A 21,437-nucleotide genomic window follows, 5' to 3' on the forward strand; every position below is an offset into this window, starting at 1 on the left:
CATAATTCACAGCATTAGGAGTTACACAGAGGGACGCTTCAGGTACCACAACAGAAAAAGGAGACTCAATCGATGACTTAAAACAAGGGTGTCAAACTCAATTGCTGGAGGGCCGAAGCCCTGCACAGTTTAGTTCCAACCCTGCTCCAACACACTTACCTGTAGGTTTCAAACAAGCCTGAAGGACTCAATTAGTTTGATCAGGTGTGTTTAATTAGGGTTGGAACTAAACTGTGCAGGGCTGCGGCCCTTTTGGAACTGAGTTTGACACTTGTGACTTAAAACAACTGAAGCAACTTTAAAAACCAGCGCCATTGGAAATTGGCACCTGAGATTTAACCGCAATAGACATATCATCAGCCAGAGCACTGTATTCATTCATTCATGCATTGTCCTTTGGCTTAGTTTCTGATTTATCTGGGGTCACCTCAGCGGAATGAACCACCAACTATTCTAGCCACTGAAAAAAGTGTTGCATGCAGAACTGTTGCAAACAATTTATTTGTGTTGAATTTAAACAAACAAATTAAGTTTAATAATGTTCAACTTAATTTGTTTTAATTCAACAGAAATAAATTATTTACAACCACTTAACGTAAAAGAAAATTGAGTAAATCCAAGGAGTCATCTTTGAATATTTTTTTCAGTGTATGTTTAATGCAGCGAATGCACTTCAAGCCGCAACCCAATTGGAATCACCCATACAGTTTTGCATTCACATACACACTCATACACTATGGGCCATTTTGTTTACTCAGTTCACCTATGGTGCATGTGTTTGGAAACCAGAGCACCCAGAGGAAGCCCATGCTAACATGGGAAAAACATGCAAACTCCACGCAGAAACGCCAACTGGGACTCAAACCAGCGACCTTCTTGCTGTGAGGCAACAGCGTTACCCACTGAACCACCGCGCCGCCCAATAATGTATTATTTTTATGAAAAAATAATACAAATCTTTTCATGTTATTATGAACACAACATTGCACTGCCAACAGAAAAACAAAAAGATTCCATCAAATCAAGAGTATGACCATGTACAAGGGAAGGACCAGCAACAATGTGAATTAATGAATGAATCAATGAATGAACGCAAAAATCTCAAATAAACAGCACACGTTATTCATTACAGATTCTACAAAATACATATAATCAGAGATGTAATTGAGAAAAAACTGTAAGACAGGAGTGTTATGCTCAGTTATTGCAAAAACACTTTGCCAGATTAAATATCTTTGCAATACCACCAGCAAAGCGCACCAACACTCATTAAACATCTCAAAACTACTGTAAAATCCCAGAACAGATTATTACAGCAGGCTGCAACAATTAAGACAACCTCATCCTTCAAGATTGATATTATTAATACTACAAATTAAATTAACTTTGAACTTATTTGATCTGAAAAACAACATTGTGGACTTACTGTAGAGCCAACAAATGCTGTTAAACCTGCTTTACATTAATTAAAAAGTACATTGTTATTTCTATTTGGTTTTAACTGATTTACTTTAGGAAGTCTTTTGTAATTTGAAGAAATAGAGGTGCCTTAATTTGGCAATCTTTCTTTGAAGAGCTCACCATAATGAAGTCAACCTCAACCATAGTCTACAACTCAGTAGAAATGCATTAAAATTATTATTTTTTATTTACAGCAGACTGCACAACACAACAGACTCACTTTCAAGAGCTAAAAAGCCGTCATTGTAGTTTCAGTGTTCAGTAGAAAACACAAAATGCAAGTTGTACAAAATAAAGGACTTTGTGTGAAAGAAATCTTAAATATTATTTGACCACTGCTGATCAAGACGATGATTTGTAAAGTGCGTTTCTCTACAGCTACTGAGAAAACGTAAAGAGGAAAACTATTCTCCTAATCAATTCACATTCAATTTCAAAGTAACAACACTCTGGAGTGCTGTCAAACAAGCCAAGCAAATCATCAAAATAAAAATAGTACAAAGACAGAGAATGTGGACAACCCTATGTTTTATGTAATTTTATATTCTTGTGTAAAGGAGTGACTTCTATAGAAGGCAAAGCTGCATTATACAACATAATGAACTAGTGTTTTCCAGATCAGTGTGTGCTTTCTAACTTTCTACTCACAGTTCTCAAAGTTGGTAGGAATACAAGTTTGCTGTAAGAAAGTTGAAGGCATACGTTGATAGGAAGGCGCTCTAGAATTTTAGTCCATCAATTTGTTTTAACTATACTTAAAAAAAAAAAAAACAATTATGCATGCTAATTTGATAACGATGTAAACATATATATATATATATATATATATATATATATATATTGTAACTGCATCACCGCTGGTGTCCTTGCAAATACATGTGAAACATTTGGTCACACTATATTTTGGTGGTCGGTTTGTTGAATTTAAGTTACATTGCATCTACATGCCAACTAATTCTAGACTGATAGGCTTAGGGGGTTAGGGTTGGTGTAAGTTGACATTGTACTTGCAAAGTCTCTTATTATCAGTTAAAAGTCTGTTAAAGGAGCAGCACAGCAGATATTAAGCAGACAGTCTACTAATACTCAAATAGACCATCAAAACAAAGTGTTACCAAACATTTTAAAGAATGGAGTGTAAAACAGAGGGGTCAGGCTGCTTAGCAATTTATATATAAAAAGTTGCCTTTAAAGACTAGTCAATGAGTGAAGAAGAAATAAACTACCTTTAAATCTTGACAATTATGTTAAAATCGCCTACCTCGGAAAAAGAAATGACCTCTTCATCAAGTCCTTCAAGATCGTCAATAGAAGACTGAGTCTTTCTCAGAGTCAGGTCAGCAGTCAGCGTGCCATCATTATAAGATCTGACGAACTTGAAGTCACTAGTGCGCGAGCCCGTGGTCAGGTATGCGTCATAATTGTAGGCGCTGCGGAGAGTTCCCGCGCCCTCCACCTCTGCGTAATTTGGAGGCAGATACGCGCTGGGAATGGCTACAGCTCCATCAAACAACAGTCTGGGCTTTCTCCTGCGACAAAACCTCACGGCCAGGATGATGATGATGAAGGTCAGGAAGAAAGTGGAGACGGACACCAGCGCGATGATCAAATAAAACGTCAGTTTGGAGCTGCTCTCGTCATGAGACATGTCTTTCAGTTCTGGCACTTCAGCCAAGTTATCTGATACAAGTAAATACAGTGCGCACGTGGCTGAGAGAGAGGGCTGTCCGTTATCTCTGACTGACACAATAAGGTTCTGCTTCATGCTGTCAGATTCAGAAATGTCCCGCTGCGTCCTGATCTCTCCGCTGTGGACACCGATAGTGAAAAGTCCCGGATCAGTCGCTTTAATGATGTGATACGAGAGCCACGCGTTCTGCCCGGAATCCGCGTCCACGGCGATCACCTTAGAGACCAGGGAGCGCGCCTGCGCAGCTTTGGGCACCATCTCGGTCATGAAGGAGTTTCCCTCCGGAGAGGGGTATAATATCTGAGGAGAGTTGTCATTCTCATCCGATATGAAGACACTCACGGTCACGTTACTGCTCAGAGGAGGAGACCCGTTGTCTCTGGCTAACACGAGCACTTTGAAACTTTTCATCTGCTCGTAATCAAACGACCTGACGGCATGAATGACCCCGGTGTCTCCGTTAATGGATAAAAAGGAGGACACCGGTGCGCCATTGACATCAGAGGACAACAGAGAATAAACTACAGTGCCATTCTGTCTCCAGTCCGGGTCTGTAGCTGATACTGAACAAATAGAGGAGCCTGCTTTGTTATTTTCTTGCACATGAGCTCTGTAATTCTGCTGCTGAAATACAGGTGGATTATCATTGACGTCAGCTACAGTCAAGTGAATATTCTTAGTGGAAGATAAAGGCGGAGAGCCCTCATCAGTAGCAGTAATTGTAATATTATATTCAGAGAGCAGCTCGCGGTCTAATTCACCTGTGGTCACCAGAGAATAGTAATTTTTGATTGAAGGCACGAGTTTAAATGGGACGTTTTGCTGAATGGAGCAGCGCACCTGTCCGTTATTCTCAGAGTCTCTGTCCTGCACATTAATGATGCCAACCTCTGTACCGGGTAACGCGCTCTCAGGAATGAATATTTTCACAGATTTGGTCATTATCTTAGGGGCATTATCATTTACATCAGTTACATCTATTAATACAGTGCAATGACTCGCGAGCCCTTGACCATCTGTGGCTTGAACTAAAAGTTCAATTGAATTTTCGCTCTCTTAATCAATAAGCCCTGTTAGTTTAATCTCGCCAGAAAAAGTATCAAGAGAAAATGTATCCAAAAGATCTTCGGATACATGACCAAACTCATACGTCACTTCTCCGTTTTGCCCCTCGTCAGCATCAGTAGCGCTCACTGTCACCACTACAGTATCTACAGGGGAATTTTCAGGCAGACTGACTTTATAGACGGCCTGACTAAAGACTGGAGCATTATCATTAGCATCCAGCACAGTGACGTGTATGGCTACAGTACCTGATCTCGGTGGAGTCCCGCCGTCTACCGCAGTCAGAATTAAAGTCAGCTCTTTCTGCTGCTCACGATCTAATTCCTTGTTTAAAACAAGCTCGCCATATTTTCTTCCATTTGCACGCGTTAGGACATTAAGAAGAAAGTGTTCATTGTCTTGCATCTTATATGTCTGCACTGAATTCATACCAATATCCGCATCATGAGCCTCATCTAATAAATAACGAGAACCTTTATCTGCTGACTCTCCTATTTCAAATTTGATCACACTTTTTTTGAATTGTGGTGAATTATCATTAATATCCTCAATATTGAGAATAAAGCGATGCAATTCTAAAGGATTTTCCAGCACGAGCTCCTGTTTAATAACACATGACGCTTTCTTTCCGCAAATCTCCTCTCTGTCGATTCTCTCCGCTACGGTCAGCTCTCCAGTATTGACATTTATTTCACAGAATCGTTTGCTGTTACCTTCATTATCAATTCGTGCTTCCCGACTAGATAATTTGTCCAAAGCGAGTCCGAGATCCTTCGCTATATTTCCAATCACAGATCTGCGTTTCATCTCCTCCGGGAAAGAATAGCTCACGTCTCCATAAGCGCTGTGCGCCATCAGCACAAAGAACAAAAGACCAAACATCTCAGCAGCAACACAGACGGTTTGATATATTGTAGTAAACACAAATGTGAGCAGAATAACCGCGCTATCCAAATTAGAAGTAAATTAAATCCATTAAATCTAGCTCACAGTCGATGTAAAAGGCGACTGTCTGCAGCGAAGCGAGATGTCTGTTCTGAGTATGACATCATAATCAGGGCGGAGAGCCTCACAAATACGAACATCAACAGTTTCACTGGTGAACAGCGACGCTAAGAGTTCAATTATGAGACTGCACTAGCTCTTATATCTGAACTTAAATACCAACTAATCAAAACAAAACAACTAAAACCTACAATAAACTTAAAATTATTTCACAATATAAATTGCTTGGCTCAAGAGAAAAAAAAATAGGATGCTAAGGCAAGCCTTATTTTCTATGCTATATATTGTTAAAAGTAAAAAATAAATAATATTAAAAAAAAAAAAAGTGTACCTACACAGTAAGAACATGTAAAGTACTGGCACTACATTCCAAGCTCCAAAGACAAGAAACAGAAATGTCCTTCATACAACATTTACTATTCAAGCAAATTAAAGTTTAATTAAATGTTACAAAAAATAAAATAAAATAAAAATAAATAAATAAAAAAAACATATTAACCACTGTATAAATGTATTACACAAAAGAAACAACTGGAGCTGTAGTGATTTATGTAAAACATAAAAACGCTGAATTATTGACAGCCATGGAACGGTCACATGCCCATCATGTGCAATTTAAAATGACACTATTTTCCTTCTACCCTGTTTGCCAAAATTACAAAAACAACACTAAACCTTGTAAACCAGCCTCTTGTATTCATGCAATATTACCAAAAGGCAATCAACGTTTAAATGAAACTGTTAAGGACTTTTAAAGTGACTGAATTTATACAATTGTAAAAAGTCAGGTCACCATCAGCCAGCCCGCATTATAAGGTCTAAATCTGAAATTAGATACGGGATGATTAAGTACATTAAACAACCATTAGGGCTTATTTCTCGATGATGATGGATTATTTTAATAGACCATTCAACTAGCATATTTTAGCATTCTACCCGAGCAACAATCCAACTTACAGCAGAAAATGCCGGTGCAGCACCATGGAGAGCGACAGTAAAAACCAAACGCGACACTTACTATTTCAGTCAAATAAAAATATTACTGGTATACTGAAGATGAAAATCAGTAAATAGGAATTTAATCTGATTAATGCGGTAAGTTCACAACACAAAAGACAGGCAACACTACAATTAGATGAGCAGTTTATCCCATATTCAATTTAAATCAAGAGAAAGCGTATGGGCAAATTACAATCGGTAATCCTATTAACAAGTAATCAAGCAAAGGCCAACATATTGTTGAATCACAACATCACAACCAAAATCCTTATGCTTTACATTTATTAAAAAAAAAAAAAAACAAGTGGGAAAAAAACAAAGGTAAACCCTAAATACTCATAATGTCTCATATCTGTAATTTAAAAGGGAACAAAATTAATACAAAAAATAAATAAATAAATAAACAAACAAAAACACACAATTTTTTTTTTTTTTTTTTTTTAATGCTTCCTTTCAGACTTCTGGAGGACCAAAAATGATTGGCTTGTTTAAAATAAATAATTGGAACTTTTTAAATAACATAGTTTGTTGTCAATGTATGCGATCAAAATAGAATTAGAATGATTGTTTTATATGATCATTAAAACAACTGTAGAGTCGGCTTTCTTAGACCTACCTGAAAAGATTCAACCATTTCCGCGTCAAGCCCTTCCAGATCATCCACAGAAGACTGAGTCTTCCTCAGAGTCAGGTCAGCAGTCAGCGTGCCATCATTATAAGATCTGACGAACTTGAAGTCACTAGTGCGCGAGCCCGTGGTCAGGTATGCGTCATAATTGTAGGCGCTGCGGAGAGTTCCCGCGCCCTCCACCTCTGCGTAATTTGGAGGCAGATACGCGCTGGGAATGGCTACAGCTCCATCAAACAACAGTCTGGGCTTTCTCCTGCGACAAAACCTCACGGCCAGGATGATGATGATGAAGGTCAGGAAGAAAGTGGAGACGGACACCAGCGCGATGATCAAATAAAACGTCAGTTTGGAGCTGCTCTCGTCATGAGACATGTCTTTCAGTTCTGGCACTTCAGCCAAGTTATCTGAGACAAGTAAATACAGTGCGCACGTGGCTGAGAGAGAGGGCTGTCCGTTATCTCTGACTGACACAATAAGGTTCTGCTTCATGCTGTCAGATTCAGAAATGTCCCGCTGCGTCCTGATCTCTCCGCTGTGGACACCGATAGTGAAAAGTCCCGGATCAGTCGCTTTAATGATGTGATACGAGAGCCACGCGTTCTGCCCGGAATCCGCGTCCACGGCGATCACCTTGGAGACCAGGGAACGCGCCTGCGCAACTTTGGGGACCATCTCGGTCATGAAGGAGTTTCCCTCCGGAGAGGGGTATAATATCTGAGGAGAGTTGTCATTCTCATCCGATATGAAGACACTCACGGTCACGTTACTGCTCAGAGGAGGAGACCCGTTGTCTCTGGCTAACACGAGCACTTTGAAACTTTTCATCTGCTCGTAATCAAACGACCTGACGGCATGAATGACCCCGGTGTCTCCGTTAATGGACAAAAAGGAGGACACCGGTGCGCCATTGACATCAGAGGACAACAGAGAATAAACTACAGTGCCGTTCTGTCTCCAGTCCGGGTCTGTAGCTGATACTGAACAAATAGAGGAGCCTGCTTTGTTATTTTCTTGCACATGAGCTCTGTAATTCTGCTGCTGAAATACAGGTGGATTATCATTGACGTCAGCTACAGTCAAGTGAATATTCTTAGTGGAAGATAAAGGCGGAGAGCCCTCATCAGTAGCAGTAATTGTAATATTATATTCAGAGAGCAGCTCGCGGTCTAATTCACCTGTGGTCACCAGAGAATAGTAATTTTTGATTGAAGGCACGAGTTTAAATGGGACGTTTTGCTGAATGGAGCAGCGCACCTGTCCGTTATTCTCAGAGTCTCTGTCCTGCACATTAATGATGCCAACCTCTGTACCGGGCATTGTGCTCTCGGGAATGGATATTTTAACAGATTTGGTCATTATCTTAGGGGCATTATCATTTACATCAGTTACATCTATTAATACAGCACAATGACTTGCGACCCCTTGACCATCTTTAGCTTGAACTGGAAGTTCAATTAAATTCTCCTCCTCATAATCAATGAGTCCTGTTAATTTAATCTCTCCAGACAAAGAATCGAGAGAAAATGTATCCAAAATATCTTCAGACAAATGACCAAATGCATACGTGACTTCTCCATTTTGTCCCTCGTCAGCATCAGTAGCGCTCACTGTCACCACTACAGTATCTACAGGGGAATTTTCAGGCAGACTGACTTTATAGACGGCCTGACTAAAGACTGGAGCATTATCATTAGCATCCAGCACAGTGACGTGTATGGCTACAGTACCTGATCTCGGTGGAGTCCCGCCGTCTACCGCAGTCAGAATTAAAGTCACCTCTTTCTGCTGCTCACGATCCAGCTCTTTATTAATAACGAGTTCGCCATATTTTCGTCCATTTGCACGGGTTAATACATTAAGATGAAAGTGTTCATTGTCTTGCATTTTATATGTCTGCACTGAATTCATACCAATATCCGCGTCATGAGCCTCATCTAATAAATATCGAGAACCTTTATCTGCTGACTCCTGTATTTCGAAATTTATAACATTTTCTTTGAATTGTGGTGAATTATCATTAATATCCTCAATATTAAGAATGAATCGATGCAATTCTAAAGGATTTTCCAGCACGAGCTCCTGTTTAATAACACATGACGCTTTCTTTCCGCAAATCTCCTCTCTGTCGATTCTCTCCGCTACGGTCAGCTCTCCACTATTGACATTTATTTCACAGAATCTTTTGCTGTTACCTTCAGTATCAATTCGTGCTTCCCGACTAGATAATTTGTCCACAGCGAGTCCGAGATCCTTCGCTATATTTCCAATCACAGATCCGCGTTTCATCTCCTCCGGGAAAGAATAGCTCACGTCTCCATAAGCGCTGTGCGCCATCAGCACGAAGAACAAAAGACTGAACATCTCAGCAGCAACACAGACGGTTTGATGTATTGTAGTAAACACAGATGTGAGCAGAATAACTGCGCAATCCACATTAGAAGTAAATTAAATCCATTAAATCTAGCTCACAGTCGATATAAAAGGCGACTGTCTGCAGCGAAGCGAGATGTCTGTTCTGAATACGACATCATAAACAGGGCGGAGAGCCTCACAAATACGAACATCAACAGTTTCACTGGTGAACAGCGACGCTAAGAGTTCAATTATGATAATGCACTAACTCTTATAACTTATCTTAAATGACAAATAATAAACAAAACTAATTAAATGCGAATACAAATTAATATTTATGATACTCAAAAATATTTTACAATATTACGGATTTTTTCTTACAACAAGAAAAAATATAATGTGAAGTCAAGTTTATTTTTAATATTTATTATGTTCTTTAAAAAAAGACAAAAAACAAAAAAGCAAATGCACGTGGTATGAGAACATGCAAACAACTGACAATGCCTGCACAGCACCATGGACAGCAAACAGAAATATGTTCCACATACTAAATTTACTATCCAAGCAAACTGAAGCTTATTTAAATGCTAAGATTTCAAACCCTGTCAAAACGCATTGACATATAAACAACTCGAATGGATATGACTTATGTAAAACAAAGACGCTGCTGAAATATTGACAGTCAAGGAACATTTACTGTAGAACCTGCAGAAAAGACACCCTCTCAATTCTCTGACTCATGCACACTAGCACTATAAACACTTTCTTAATCACTCCTTGTCTCTTGAAAACATTGTGCATTTCAAATTATGCTTCCTTCAAGTGAGTAAGCTTGACAAACCACCTTTAGAAACACTGTTCTCTCTTGTGCACCAGACACTTTATCTTAACTCCATATTACAAGGACTCAATAATGAAAACGATATATACTATAAATGTACCACAATCGTATTGCACTGCTTGCTTCAACCTTAAAGACCTGTCTTGCACAGTATTCACCTTCAATAACTCTCTTGCACAATATCCTGCACAACATTGTTCAGTCTTATGTAAACGTACTTGTATAGCATGTCTTACAGTATGTGTATAGTTAAATATCTTATAGTTTATTAGTTATGCATATTTTTAATAGCTCGATAACCCTTTATTGGTGGTCTATTTGAGTATTAGTAGACTGTCTGCTTAATATCTGCTGATGCTGCTCTGTCAACAGACATTTAACTGACTATAAGAAACATTGCAAGTACATGTTAACATACACTAACCCCAACCTAACAGTCTATTTAAAATCTATTGAGAATTAGTTGTCATGCAAATGCAATGTAACATAGATTCAACAAACGGACCATCAAAATAAGGTAGGACTAATAGCTCTTAAGTCCAGTGCTGTGTTTGTATTTATGATTAATTTATGTAGCACCCATTGTCCTGCGAGACACGACATTTCGTTCATCTGTATGTCAAATCATGTAGAGGAATGACAATAAAGCTCGACTTGAGTTGATATGTGCACTGAAAATGCAGCTTAAAATGTCATTATTTTCTCTCTATCTTGCTCACTAAAACAATACAAGACAGAAACATTATCAAAACATGTAAATCACTCTCGCGTATGCAATACTGCCAAAAAGCCACCACTTAATAAATGAAACTGTTAAAGACTTTTAAATCGACTGAATTTTTATCCATCATTTCACAGCTAAAAAGATTACACACATTCAAATATGTGAAATCAGGTTAGCGAGAAAATAATCTGCTTACAATTGGCCATAGAGGTAGAATTTGAGCTATTAAAAAAAAAAAAAAGTCTGATCAACATTAGCCAGCACTCAAAGTGTAAACTTGAAAACATACGCGCTGTTCAACTCAATTAACAACTTTTAGGGGCTAATTCTTGACAAAAAATAATGGATTATTGAGTCACAGCATTCCAACAGTATAATTTAGCTTTGTCGGAGCAAGAACCCAGCTTTCAGCAGAAACTGCCAAAACAGCACCATGGAGAGCGACATTAAAAACATCACGCATAGTTTCCCATTTGGATAAAAGGATTGCACGTAGCTACTAAATACAAAATACGAAATAGAACATTTCTAAAATAGGAATTTATTCATGTTAATACGTTAATTTAAAAAAAAAAACTATGTATACACAAGACAGACAAAACGTCTTTTAAATCAGCATTTTAATCGTAGGCTCATTGAAAATTGAAAGAATCCCCGAGACCACAAACAAATCAAAATCGGAAGATGACCTTTTGAAAGAGTAATCAACCGAAAGGAAAAATTGCTGAACCCTAAGACGTGTACTAAAATCTTCTTTTATGAATTTATGAATAACAATTATTGCTGGCAAGTGATGAAAAAAAGTCATTCATATTCAGGTTTACCTTATAGTTGTGACTTAAAAGAGAACAAAACTTACTAAATTAAAAAAAAAAAACTGTAAAAAAAAACAACAACTATATATATATATAATTGTTGCTTGTTTGTTTTTTTAAAAAGCTCCCTTTCAGTCATTCAGTGGACCAAAAAGGTTGGCATGTTTAAAACAAATCACTTGACTTTTCAATAACAGAGGTTGTTTTTTAAGGAAAGCAGTAAAATTGAATTAGAATAACTTTTTAATTTAGAGATCGTTAACAACAAAGAAGTCGACTTGGTTAGTCCTACCTGAAATGAATCAATTACTTCCGAGTCGAGTCCTTCCAGATCATCAACAGAGGACTGAGTCTTTCTCAGAGTCAGGTCAGCAGTCAGCGTGCCATCATTATAAGATCTGACGAACTTGAAGTCACTAGTGCGCGAGCCCGTGGTCAGGTATGCGTCATAATTGTAGGCGCTGCGGAGAGTTCCCGCGCCCTCCACCTCTGCGTAATTTGGAGGCAGATACGCGCTGGGAATGGCTACAGCTCCATCAAACAACAGTCTGGGCTTTCTCCTGCGACAAAACCTCACGGCCAGGATGATGATGATGAAGGTCAGGAAGAAAGTGGAGACGGACACCAGCGCGATGATCAAATAAAACGTCAGTTTGGAGCTGCTCTCGTCATGAGACATGTCTTTCAGTTCTGGCACTTCAGCCAAGTTATCTGAGACAAGTAAATACAGTGCGCACGTGGCTGAGAGAGAGGGCTGTCCGTTATCTCTGACTGACACAATAAGGTTCTGCTTCATGCTGTCAGATTCAGAAATGTCCCGCTGCGTCCTGATCTCTCCGCTGTGGACACCGATAGTGAAAAGTCCCGGATCAGTCGCTTTAATGATGTGATACGAGAGCCACGCGTTCTGCCCGGAATCCGCGTCCACGGCGATCACCTTGGAGACCAGGGAGCGCGCCTGCGCAGCTTTGGGCACCATCTCGGTCATGAAGGAGTTTCCCTCCGGAGAGGGGTATAATATCTGAGGAGAGTTGTCATTCTCATCCGATATGAAGACACTCACGGTCACGTTACTGCTCAGAGGAGGAGACCCGTTGTCTCTGGCTAACACGAGCACTTTGAAACTTTTCATCTGCTCGTAATCAAACGACCTGACGGCATGAATGACCCCGGTGTCTCCGTTAATGGATAAAAAGGAGGACACCGGTGCGCCATTGACATTAGAGGACAACAGAGAATAAACTACAGTGCCATTCTGTCTCCAGTCCGGGTCTGTAGCTGATACTGAACAAATAGAGGAGCCTGCTTTGTTATTTTCTTGCACATGAGCTCTGTAATTCTGCTGCTGAAATACAGGTGGATTATCATTGACGTCAGCTACAGTCAAGTGAATATTCTTAGTGGAAGATAAAGGCGGAGAGCCCTCATCAGTAGCAGTAATTGTAATATTATATTCAGAGAGCAGCTCGCGGTCTAATTCACCTGTGGTCACCAGAGAATAGTAATTTTTGATTGAAGGCACGAGTTTAAATGGGACGTTTTGCTGAATGGAGCAGCGCACCTGTCCGTTATTCTCAGAGTCTCTGTCCTGCACATTAATGATGCCAACCTCTGTACCGGGCATTGCGCTCTCGGGAATGGGCATGTTCAGAGATTTAATTATAATAATTGGCGCATTGTCATTTACGTCAGTAATTTCGATTACGACTTTTGTGTCTGATGAAAAACCATACTCGTCCTTAGCCTCAACAATAATTTCATATCTTGATTCATCTTCAAAATCGATTCGCCCTTTCACAACAATTTGACCAGTCTGATGATCCAATGAAAAAGCTTCTCTTGCAGAATCAGATAAATGTCCAAACTCATACGTCACTTCTCCATTTTGTCCCTCGTCAGCATCAGTAGCGCTCACTGTCACCACTACAGTATCTACAGGGGAATTTTCAGGCAGACTGACTTTATAGACGGCCTGACTAAAGACTGGAGCATTATCATTAGCATCCAGCACAGTGACGTGTATGGCTACAGTACCTGATCTCGGTGGAGTCCCGCCGTCTACCGCAGTCAGAATTAATCTCACATCCTTTTGTTGCTCTCGATCTAATTCTTTATCCAAAACCAGCTCAACAAACCTACTTCCATCTGTCCTTGAATTCACGGCTAAAATAAAATTCGGATTTCTCTCTAATGTATATTTTTGCACTGAATTGTGGCCAACATCCGCATCGCGAGCCTCAATGACACGAAAACGAGCACCTTTGTCGGCACTTTCACGTATTTCATACTTGATTTCATCTTTATGAAATATTGGTGAATTATCGTTGATGTCCTGGATTTGTAATTGTACACGATGCGATTCCAAAGGATTTTCTAATATTAGCTCAAATGTAAGTGTGCAAGAAAGCCGCTCCTTACAAAGCCCCTCTCTATCTATCCTATCGGCCACTATTAATTCTCCTGTTCTCAGATTAATGTCGCAGTATTGTTTCCGATTACCTTCAGTATCAATACGAGCCTTACGAGATGACAATCTGTTCACATCCAGCCCGAGATCCTTCGCTATATTTCCAATCACAGATCCGCGTTTCATCTCCTCCGGGAAAGAATAGCTCACGTCTCCATAAGCGCTGTGCGCCATCAGCACGAAGAACAAAAGACCAACCATTATAGAACAAATCTTTGACAATCTTGATAAATCCATCAGAAATTTATCCCAGTAATGCAGTAATAGCATTTGAACAAAATCCAGGTTTAGGAAAGCTGTCGTTGTCGACGATATTTAAGGAAACGACGAGTCTAGTTTGCAGCTCTGCGCATGACATTAACAGCAGGGTGGAGAGATGTGTGATGAAGACACTGATTGTTTTGCAGGTAAATAGCGACGCCATGAGTTAACAGAACAAAACTGCATGGATTCATTTAAAGGAGTATATGTAGCATGCACTTACAAATGCAATGTGTTTAGAAACAAGATGATAGCTACAATCTCTGCTGAATGAGAGATATAGAACGCCATTGTATTTAAAGCATTTGGATAGATGAATAGATAGATAGATAGATAGATAGATAGATAGATAGATAGATAGATAGATAGATAGATAGATAGATAGATAGATAGATAGATAGATAGATAGATAGATAGATAGATAGATAGATAGATAGATAGATCAGAGCAGCACCATGGACAGCAACTAGCAAGATCTGCAATGTTACTTCCAGAGCAAATAAACAGCATCAGGTTGCTGACAATTGAGCTTAATTGTCTTCACACGACACTTTCCCATAAGAGAAACAACAGTAAGTAATAAAATCAGTAACATTTCATTCAACCATCCACCATACCCTGCCTCAATCATTCAACAAAAGATTAATTCACAGCGGACTACAGCTTTCTCAGAGCCAGATGAGTCCTAATAATATCTGAAGAAGAAATTAAGCAACAGTTTGGGTTTTATTTATGATATAGAAAATGATGATGGATTTACAGGTAAACTGCTCCACTAAAGTTTATAAAGTGACTGCATTACAGTGCATGGATGCTATTTTTTCTTTATGGACTCATTAATTAACCTAAATTTTAGGTGTGGAGATTTGGTGTCAAAAACACAACGATGTGGTTTAAACTACTTTCTTTAACATCACAAACTGTTAAGTACTGTGTAAGAAACAACAGCCAGCCTAAAATTTCAGGATAAGGCATGGACACAGTGCCTACAATAACTTTTGAATGAATATTAAAATAAAAAAGCAATGGCTTAATAAAAAATTGTAAAATTTAGAAATCCAGCATCAACAACGTAACCTACAAAATGCAAGTGAAAACAGTAAAACCCCGTGTCATTTCCCATCTGTCTGAAGCCATGAATATTACTGAACAGAATATATTGGCATTGGATTTTTTTTCTTTTTATAAGTTCATGTCTCAAACTCTAAACAAACCATAAATGCAAAACTACTTTTTTTTTATTACCATGAACAATTTTAACTACAGAGTTTCACTTGCCACAAAAACTAAAATGAAAATGAGCTAAACTAATTTTTTTATGCAAATAAAAAAAAATAAAAAAAACAGTTTTTCTATAACCTCCAAAATAAACAAATGAATAAATAAATAACCAACTAAATAAATTAATGAATTATTTAAACATTTAGTAGTTATATATTTTGTGTGTTGAGAGGTGTGGAAAACAGTGCGAAAAATGTATTATCTAGCCTAAAGTTTGAAGCAAAGTTCAGCATAAGATCCCATTGAAAGCGTTACAGCTGCACTAAAAAAATATTTAAAGATGATTCCTTGGATTTACTTAATTTTTTTACATGAAGTGGTTGTAAACAATTTATTTGGGCTGAATTTTAACAAACAAATTAAGTTAAACATTATTAAATGTAATTTGTTTGTTTAAATTAAACAAAAATAAATTGTTTGCAACAGTTCTGCATGCAACACTTTTTTCAGTGTGGTCACATAATGCGTTTAATCTAATTAATTGTTACTTGTTATGACATTCTGATGTTTAAAACAACATTATTTAAGTTCAAGTAATGCTAGCGATTTAAATGTTTACTCTCTATGCAAGTATTTCTGTGCGCGCTATATAAATTAACAAATAATAACTACTCAGATTTGCCACGTTAATGTCAGTGTTCGCACTGTACACAGTTTTATTTTTCCTGTGAACTGTACGGATAACATTGTTTAAAAATGCAGCTGCGGTCAGGTTTTTATTTATTAGTCTAATGTGTGTAACGTTTCTAAATGTGCGGGTTTTCATTTATGCATGTGATTTCAGTGTTTATAAGATTGCCATTCTGTAAACTGAATATTCACAGCATATTTCTAATTACAGAAACCACACATTTAAATGCGTACACAAGCAGTAAGAGAACATGTTAAACACTGCAACCTTTACGACAAAACGTAAAATAGTTTCAATTCTTCAGGCTGACTCAAACCTTTTATCAAAATAGCATGAATGGACCACCAGATCATTTTTTTTTATATATTTAATTATGCCAAAACGATCTTAATAATGCCAACACTTGGAAAGTAAAAACACTTAGGGGGGAAAATACGGAAAACGTAACGATTTAGAAAGCAATGCCTCGTATAACTGCAAATTAAAGTTACTAACTTTCGTAGTTAAAATACATTTTAAATGTTAAAGTCATCTGTTTTAATTAAAGAGCAGAACTTGCCAATATAATCAAAATAAGACACAATCACCTCCTATTTACTTTACGCAACCAAAACATTAACTGGGAAAATTTGCTCGTGTTTCCTACCTGAAAGGATTCAATCATTTCCGCGTCAAGTCCTTCCAGATCATCCACAGAGGACTGAGTCTTTCTCAGAGTCAGGTCAGCAGTCAGCGTGCCATCATTATAAGATCTGACGAACTTGAAGTCACTAGTGCGCGAGCCCGTGGTCAGGTATGCGTCATAATTGTAGGCGCTGCGGAGAGTTCCCGCGCCCTCCACCTCTGCGTAATTTGGAGGCAGATACGCGCTGGGAATGGCTACAGCTCCATCAAACAACAGTCTGGGCTTTCTCCTGCGACAAAACCTCACGGCCAGGATGATGATGATGAAGGTCAGGAAGAAAGTGGAGACGGACACCAGCGCGATGATCAAATAAAACGTCAGTTTGGAGCTGCTCTCGTCATGAGACATGTCTTTCAGTTCTGGCACTTCAGCCAAGTTATCTGATACAAGTAAATACAGTGCGCACGTGGCTGAGAGAGAGGGCTGTCCGTTATCTCTGACTGACACAATAAGGTTCTGCTTCATGCTGTCAGATTCAGAAATGTCCCGCTGCGTCCTGATCTCTCCGCTGTGGACACCGATAGTGAAAAGTCCCGGATCAGTCGCTTTAATGATGTGATACGAGAGCCACGCGTTCTGCCCGGAATCCGCGTCCACGGCGATCACCTTGGAGACCAGGGAGCGCGCCTGCGCAGCTTTGGGCACCATCTCGGTCATGAAGGAGTTTCCCTCCGGAGAGGGGTATAATATCTGAGGAGAGTTGTCATTCTCATCCGATATGAAGACACTCACGGTCACGTTACTGCTCAGAGGAGGAGACCCGTTGTCTCTGGCTAACACGAGCACTTTGAAACTTTTCATCTGCTCGTAATCAAACGACCTGACGGCATGAATGACCCCGGTGTCTCCGTTAATGGATAAAAAGGAGGACACCGGTGCGCCATTGACATCAGAGGACAACAGAGAATAAACTACAGTGCCATTCTGTCTCCAGTCCGGGTCTGTAGCTGATACTGAACAAATAGAGGAGCCTGCTTTGTTATTTTCTTGCACATGAGCTCTGTAATTCTGCTGCTGAAATACAGGTGGATTATCATTGACGTCAGCTACAGTCAAGTGAATATTCTTAGTGGAAGATAAAGGCGGAGAGCCCTCATCAGTAGCAGTAATTGTAATATTATATTCAGAGAGCAGCTCGCGGTCTAATTCACCTGTGGTCACCAGAGAATAGTAATTTTTGATTGAAGGCACGAGTTTAAATGGGACGTTTTGCTGAATGGAGCAGCGCACCTGTCCGTTATTCTCAGAGTCTCTGTCCTGCACATTAATGATGCCAACCTCTGTACCGGGTAACGCGCTCTCAGGAATTGTTATTTTAACAGATTTAGTCATTATCGTAGGGGCATTATCATTGACATCAGTGACAGATATCAATACAGTTGATCTACCTGCTAACCCTTGACCATCTTTAGCTTGAATGGGAAGTTCAATTAAAGTCTCCTCTTCATAATCTACAACACCTGTCATTTTAAGCTCACCAGACACTGCATCGAGTGAAAATATGTCCAAAAGGTTTTCAGATAAATGCCCAAACTCATATGTCACTTCTCCATTTTGCCCCTCGTCAGCATCAGTAGCGCTCACTGTCACCACTACAGTATCTACAGGGGAATTTTCAGGCAGACTGACTTTATAGACGGCCTGACTAAAGACTGGAGCATTATCATTAGCATCCAGCACAGTGACGTGTATGGCTACAGTACCTGATCTCGGTGGAGTCCCGCCGTCTACCGCAGTCAGAATTAAAGTAACCTCTTTCTGCTGCTCACGATCCAGCTCTTTATTCAGCACAAGCTCGCTATATTTTCTTCCGTTTGCACCCGTAAGAATACTTAAAATAAAATTATCATTGTTTTGAAGTGTATATGTCTGCACTGAATTCATCCCAATATCCGCGTCATGAGCCTCATCTAATAAATATCGAGATCCTTTATCTGCTGACTCTCTTATTTCGAATTTAATTGCATTTTGTTTAAATTGTGGTGAGTTATCATTAATATCCTCAATATTAAGAATAAAACGGTGCAATTCTAAAGGATTTTCCAGCACGAGCTCCTGTTTAATAACGCATGACGCTTTCTTACCGCAAATCTCCTCTCTGTCGATTCTCTCCGCTACGGTCAGCTCTCCAGTATTCAGATTAATGTCACAGAATCGTTTTCTGTTACCTTCAGTATCAATTCGAGCATCACGACCAGAAAGACTCTTAACATCGACACCAAGATCCTTCGCTACATTTCCAATCACAGATCCGCGTTTCATCTCCTCCGGGAAAGAATAGCTCACGTCTCCATAAGCGCTGTGCGCCATCAGCACGAAGAACAAAAGACCAAACATCTCAGCAGCAACGCAGAACACTCAGGCTTTAGATGTTAAGCAAAAATTAAATCATAGAATTAAAAAAAAAAAGACAACTGCAAAACTAAATTCAAAATCACGGAGAGTAGAATCCGACAATGAATCACCGTCGACGACGTTTGATAACGAGAGAAGCCCTGTGTGCAGAATAAGGGTGGAGAAATTGCCAGATATGGTTTTGCAGGCGAACAGCGACACTGCGAGTTTAAATAAGAAACTGCACGACAGTCAGATACCTAAATTAATGTTTTAATATGCACAAAACTTGTCACATATTAGATATATAAAAAGAAGAACAAGCTTGACACAGAATCAATTAAAAAGTGCGAGCATCCATGCTGTCACAAACTAATGCAATAAAGAAAAAAGTCAATTAAGAGCTAAATAATGCTGAAGTATTTGCTAAAAAGTAGAGATATGACCACAGCATTCATGGTATAGAATGTGGCTACATTACTTGAAGAGCAAAACCCTAAAGACCAGGAGGAAATGTCCTTGCAGCACCATGGACAGCAACAAAACCAGCAAGCAGGAATAAAAGGACAATCTCACTAACATTTTAACACAAGTTTAAAGGCTTCCATAAGCTTGTTTACAGCAATGAGTGGAACACAAAATATGACAACCGTATCAATAAATCACTACAAATAAATGAAGATAATTATCAACACAAACAAGCTGTAGAATACACCCAAAGCAGGGGAGGCAGCAACAGCACTGATGATATAAAATTTAAACAAGCTTGATGAAATAGTTAGACAACTGAATGACATTCCCTTTCCCTAAAAGATTCAGCAAACAATTAAACTCTATGATATTATCATCTTAGGTAGTGATGAATAGGATATAATTACTCATAAATAGTGCTTTGATAATCCTAAATACAGTACTCAGCATATATAAGTACACTTATTTAATCCATTTCTCAGTGAATATAGGCAATGCATTCTGGTGCATTTAAACAAAACATATTCATTAAACAGATATATTTATTAAAATAATATTTTATTCACCAAACATATTCAGAAATTAAAATACAATTAAATTTAAGCTAAATATTGCAAAACAATTTAAAACCTACACAATTTTAACAAAATTGTATTATTTTTCCTTGTTTTAAAATTTTTATTTAATATTTTCCTCTAACATATACATGTGACTGTGCTAGTTTTTGTATCGCTATCGTTAGTTTTGTCAGATAAGCCCTAGATTTGGCTTCAGTGCTAATCTAATGAACATGCACAAATATAATATTTTATGGCTTCCTATTAAAATATAAATTTAAAAGAGAGATTTGTGAGGGGTGCACTTATATATGCTGAGCACTATACATACATATTAAAAAGAATAGTACATTATAATAAAGGTCTAAACCAGTGGTCACCAAACTTATTTCTGGAGGGCCGGTGTCCTGCAGATTTTTGTTCCAACCCTAATCAAACACACCTGAACAAGCTAATCAAGGTCTTACTTGGTATACTTGAAACATCCAGGCAGGTGCGTTGAGACAAGTTGGAGCTAAACCCTGCAGGGACACCAGCCCTCCAGGACCGAGATTGGTGACCCCTGGTCTAAATTATAAAATAAAAATGTAATATCCTCATTGTTATTGGAACATTTGGGAGATCCAACAACATAGAAGATACACCAATTACAATTTAAACTCTTTATATATATATATACACAATAGACTCTCAAAAATAAAGGTATGTGAGCTGTCAAATTTGTACTATAAAGGTGCATATTAATGCCTCAAGGCTACATATTAGTACTTACAAAGAACAAAAGTGTTCCTCTTAAAAATTTTAGGTACTAATATATACTTCTGAGGTACCGATGTGGACCCTTTAAGTACAAATGTGTACCTTTTGAAAAGGTACCACCCCAGTGACAGCTTGCGTACCTTTATTTCTGAGAGTGAAACATTACGCAAGAAACCATTTATGCATACAACACCCAAATGTACATTGGCAGTATATTTAAATGTAAACATATTGAAATATAAATATACATATATTGCACAAGTTGCATATATATTGCACTTTATCAACATTTACCTTAACCTCCTAGGGCTTAGAGGCCACATATGTGGACAGCTCATTTTAGCTCTTAAGTGGCTATTTAAAATAATATCCACTATAATTTTGTGGCTCAAAAGTATCGGTTCAGGC

At 38.6% G+C, this 21,437-nt stretch overlaps 9 protein-coding genes and 1 pseudogene across 10 annotated transcripts in view; all 10 read right to left on the reverse strand.

The window, feature by feature from the left end:
- pcdh2gp1 (protocadherin 2 gamma pseudogene 1) overlaps positions 1-5,098 on the reverse strand; it is a 169,187-nt pseudogene extending 164,089 nt beyond the window's left edge. The window contains exon 1 of the transcript NR_201377.1: positions 2,723-5,098. The product of NR_201377.1 is annotated as a protocadherin 2 gamma pseudogene 1 (transcript). The remainder of the gene's footprint in view (positions 1-2,722) is intronic.
- Positions 1-9,212, reverse strand: part of pcdh2g10 (protocadherin 2 gamma 10) — a 173,301-nt gene extending 164,089 nt beyond the window's left edge. Inside the window, exon 1 of the mRNA NM_001024183.2 lies at positions 6,837-9,212. Coding sequence (NP_001019354.2) covers positions 6,837-9,212 — 2,376 coding nt within the window. The remainder of the gene's footprint in view (positions 1-6,836) is intronic.
- The window catches only part of pcdh2g9 (protocadherin 2 gamma 9), a 178,409-nt gene extending 164,089 nt beyond the window's left edge, over positions 1-14,320 (reverse strand). The window contains exon 1 of the mRNA NM_001024182.2: positions 11,876-14,320. Within this exon, the coding sequence (NP_001019353.2) occupies positions 11,876-14,320 (2,445 nt within the window). The remainder of the gene's footprint in view (positions 1-11,875) is intronic.
- pcdh2g8 (protocadherin 2 gamma 8) overlaps positions 1-19,245 on the reverse strand; it is a 183,334-nt gene extending 164,089 nt beyond the window's left edge. The window contains exon 1 of the mRNA NM_001024181.2: positions 16,870-19,245. Coding sequence (NP_001019352.2) covers positions 16,870-19,245 — 2,376 coding nt within the window. The remainder of the gene's footprint in view (positions 1-16,869) is intronic.
- pcdh2g1.1 (protocadherin 2 gamma 1.1) overlaps positions 1-21,437 on the reverse strand; it is a 226,530-nt gene that overhangs the window by 164,089 nt on the left and 41,004 nt on the right. The gene's annotated exons all lie outside the window — the stretch shown is intronic.
- Positions 1-21,437, reverse strand: part of pcdh2g1.2 (protocadherin 2 gamma 1.2) — a 222,937-nt gene that overhangs the window by 164,089 nt on the left and 37,411 nt on the right. The gene's annotated exons all lie outside the window — the stretch shown is intronic.
- pcdh2g2.2 (protocadherin 2 gamma 2.2) overlaps positions 1-21,437 on the reverse strand; it is a 214,072-nt gene that overhangs the window by 164,089 nt on the left and 28,546 nt on the right. The gene's annotated exons all lie outside the window — the stretch shown is intronic.
- pcdh2g3 (protocadherin 2 gamma 3) overlaps positions 1-21,437 on the reverse strand; it is a 206,322-nt gene that overhangs the window by 164,089 nt on the left and 20,796 nt on the right. The window lies entirely within an intron of this gene.
- The window catches only part of pcdh2g4 (protocadherin 2 gamma 4), a 201,455-nt gene that overhangs the window by 164,089 nt on the left and 15,929 nt on the right, over positions 1-21,437 (reverse strand). The gene's annotated exons all lie outside the window — the stretch shown is intronic.
- Positions 1-21,437, reverse strand: part of pcdh2g7 (protocadherin 2 gamma 7) — a 193,694-nt gene that overhangs the window by 164,089 nt on the left and 8,168 nt on the right. The gene's annotated exons all lie outside the window — the stretch shown is intronic.

The sequence above is a fragment of the Danio rerio genome, chromosome 14 (genome assembly GCF_052040795.2).
Source record: "Danio rerio strain M-AB ecotype USA chromosome 14, GRCz13ab, whole genome shotgun sequence".
NCBI classification, from domain to species: Eukaryota; Metazoa; Chordata; class Actinopteri; order Cypriniformes; family Danionidae; genus Danio; species Danio rerio.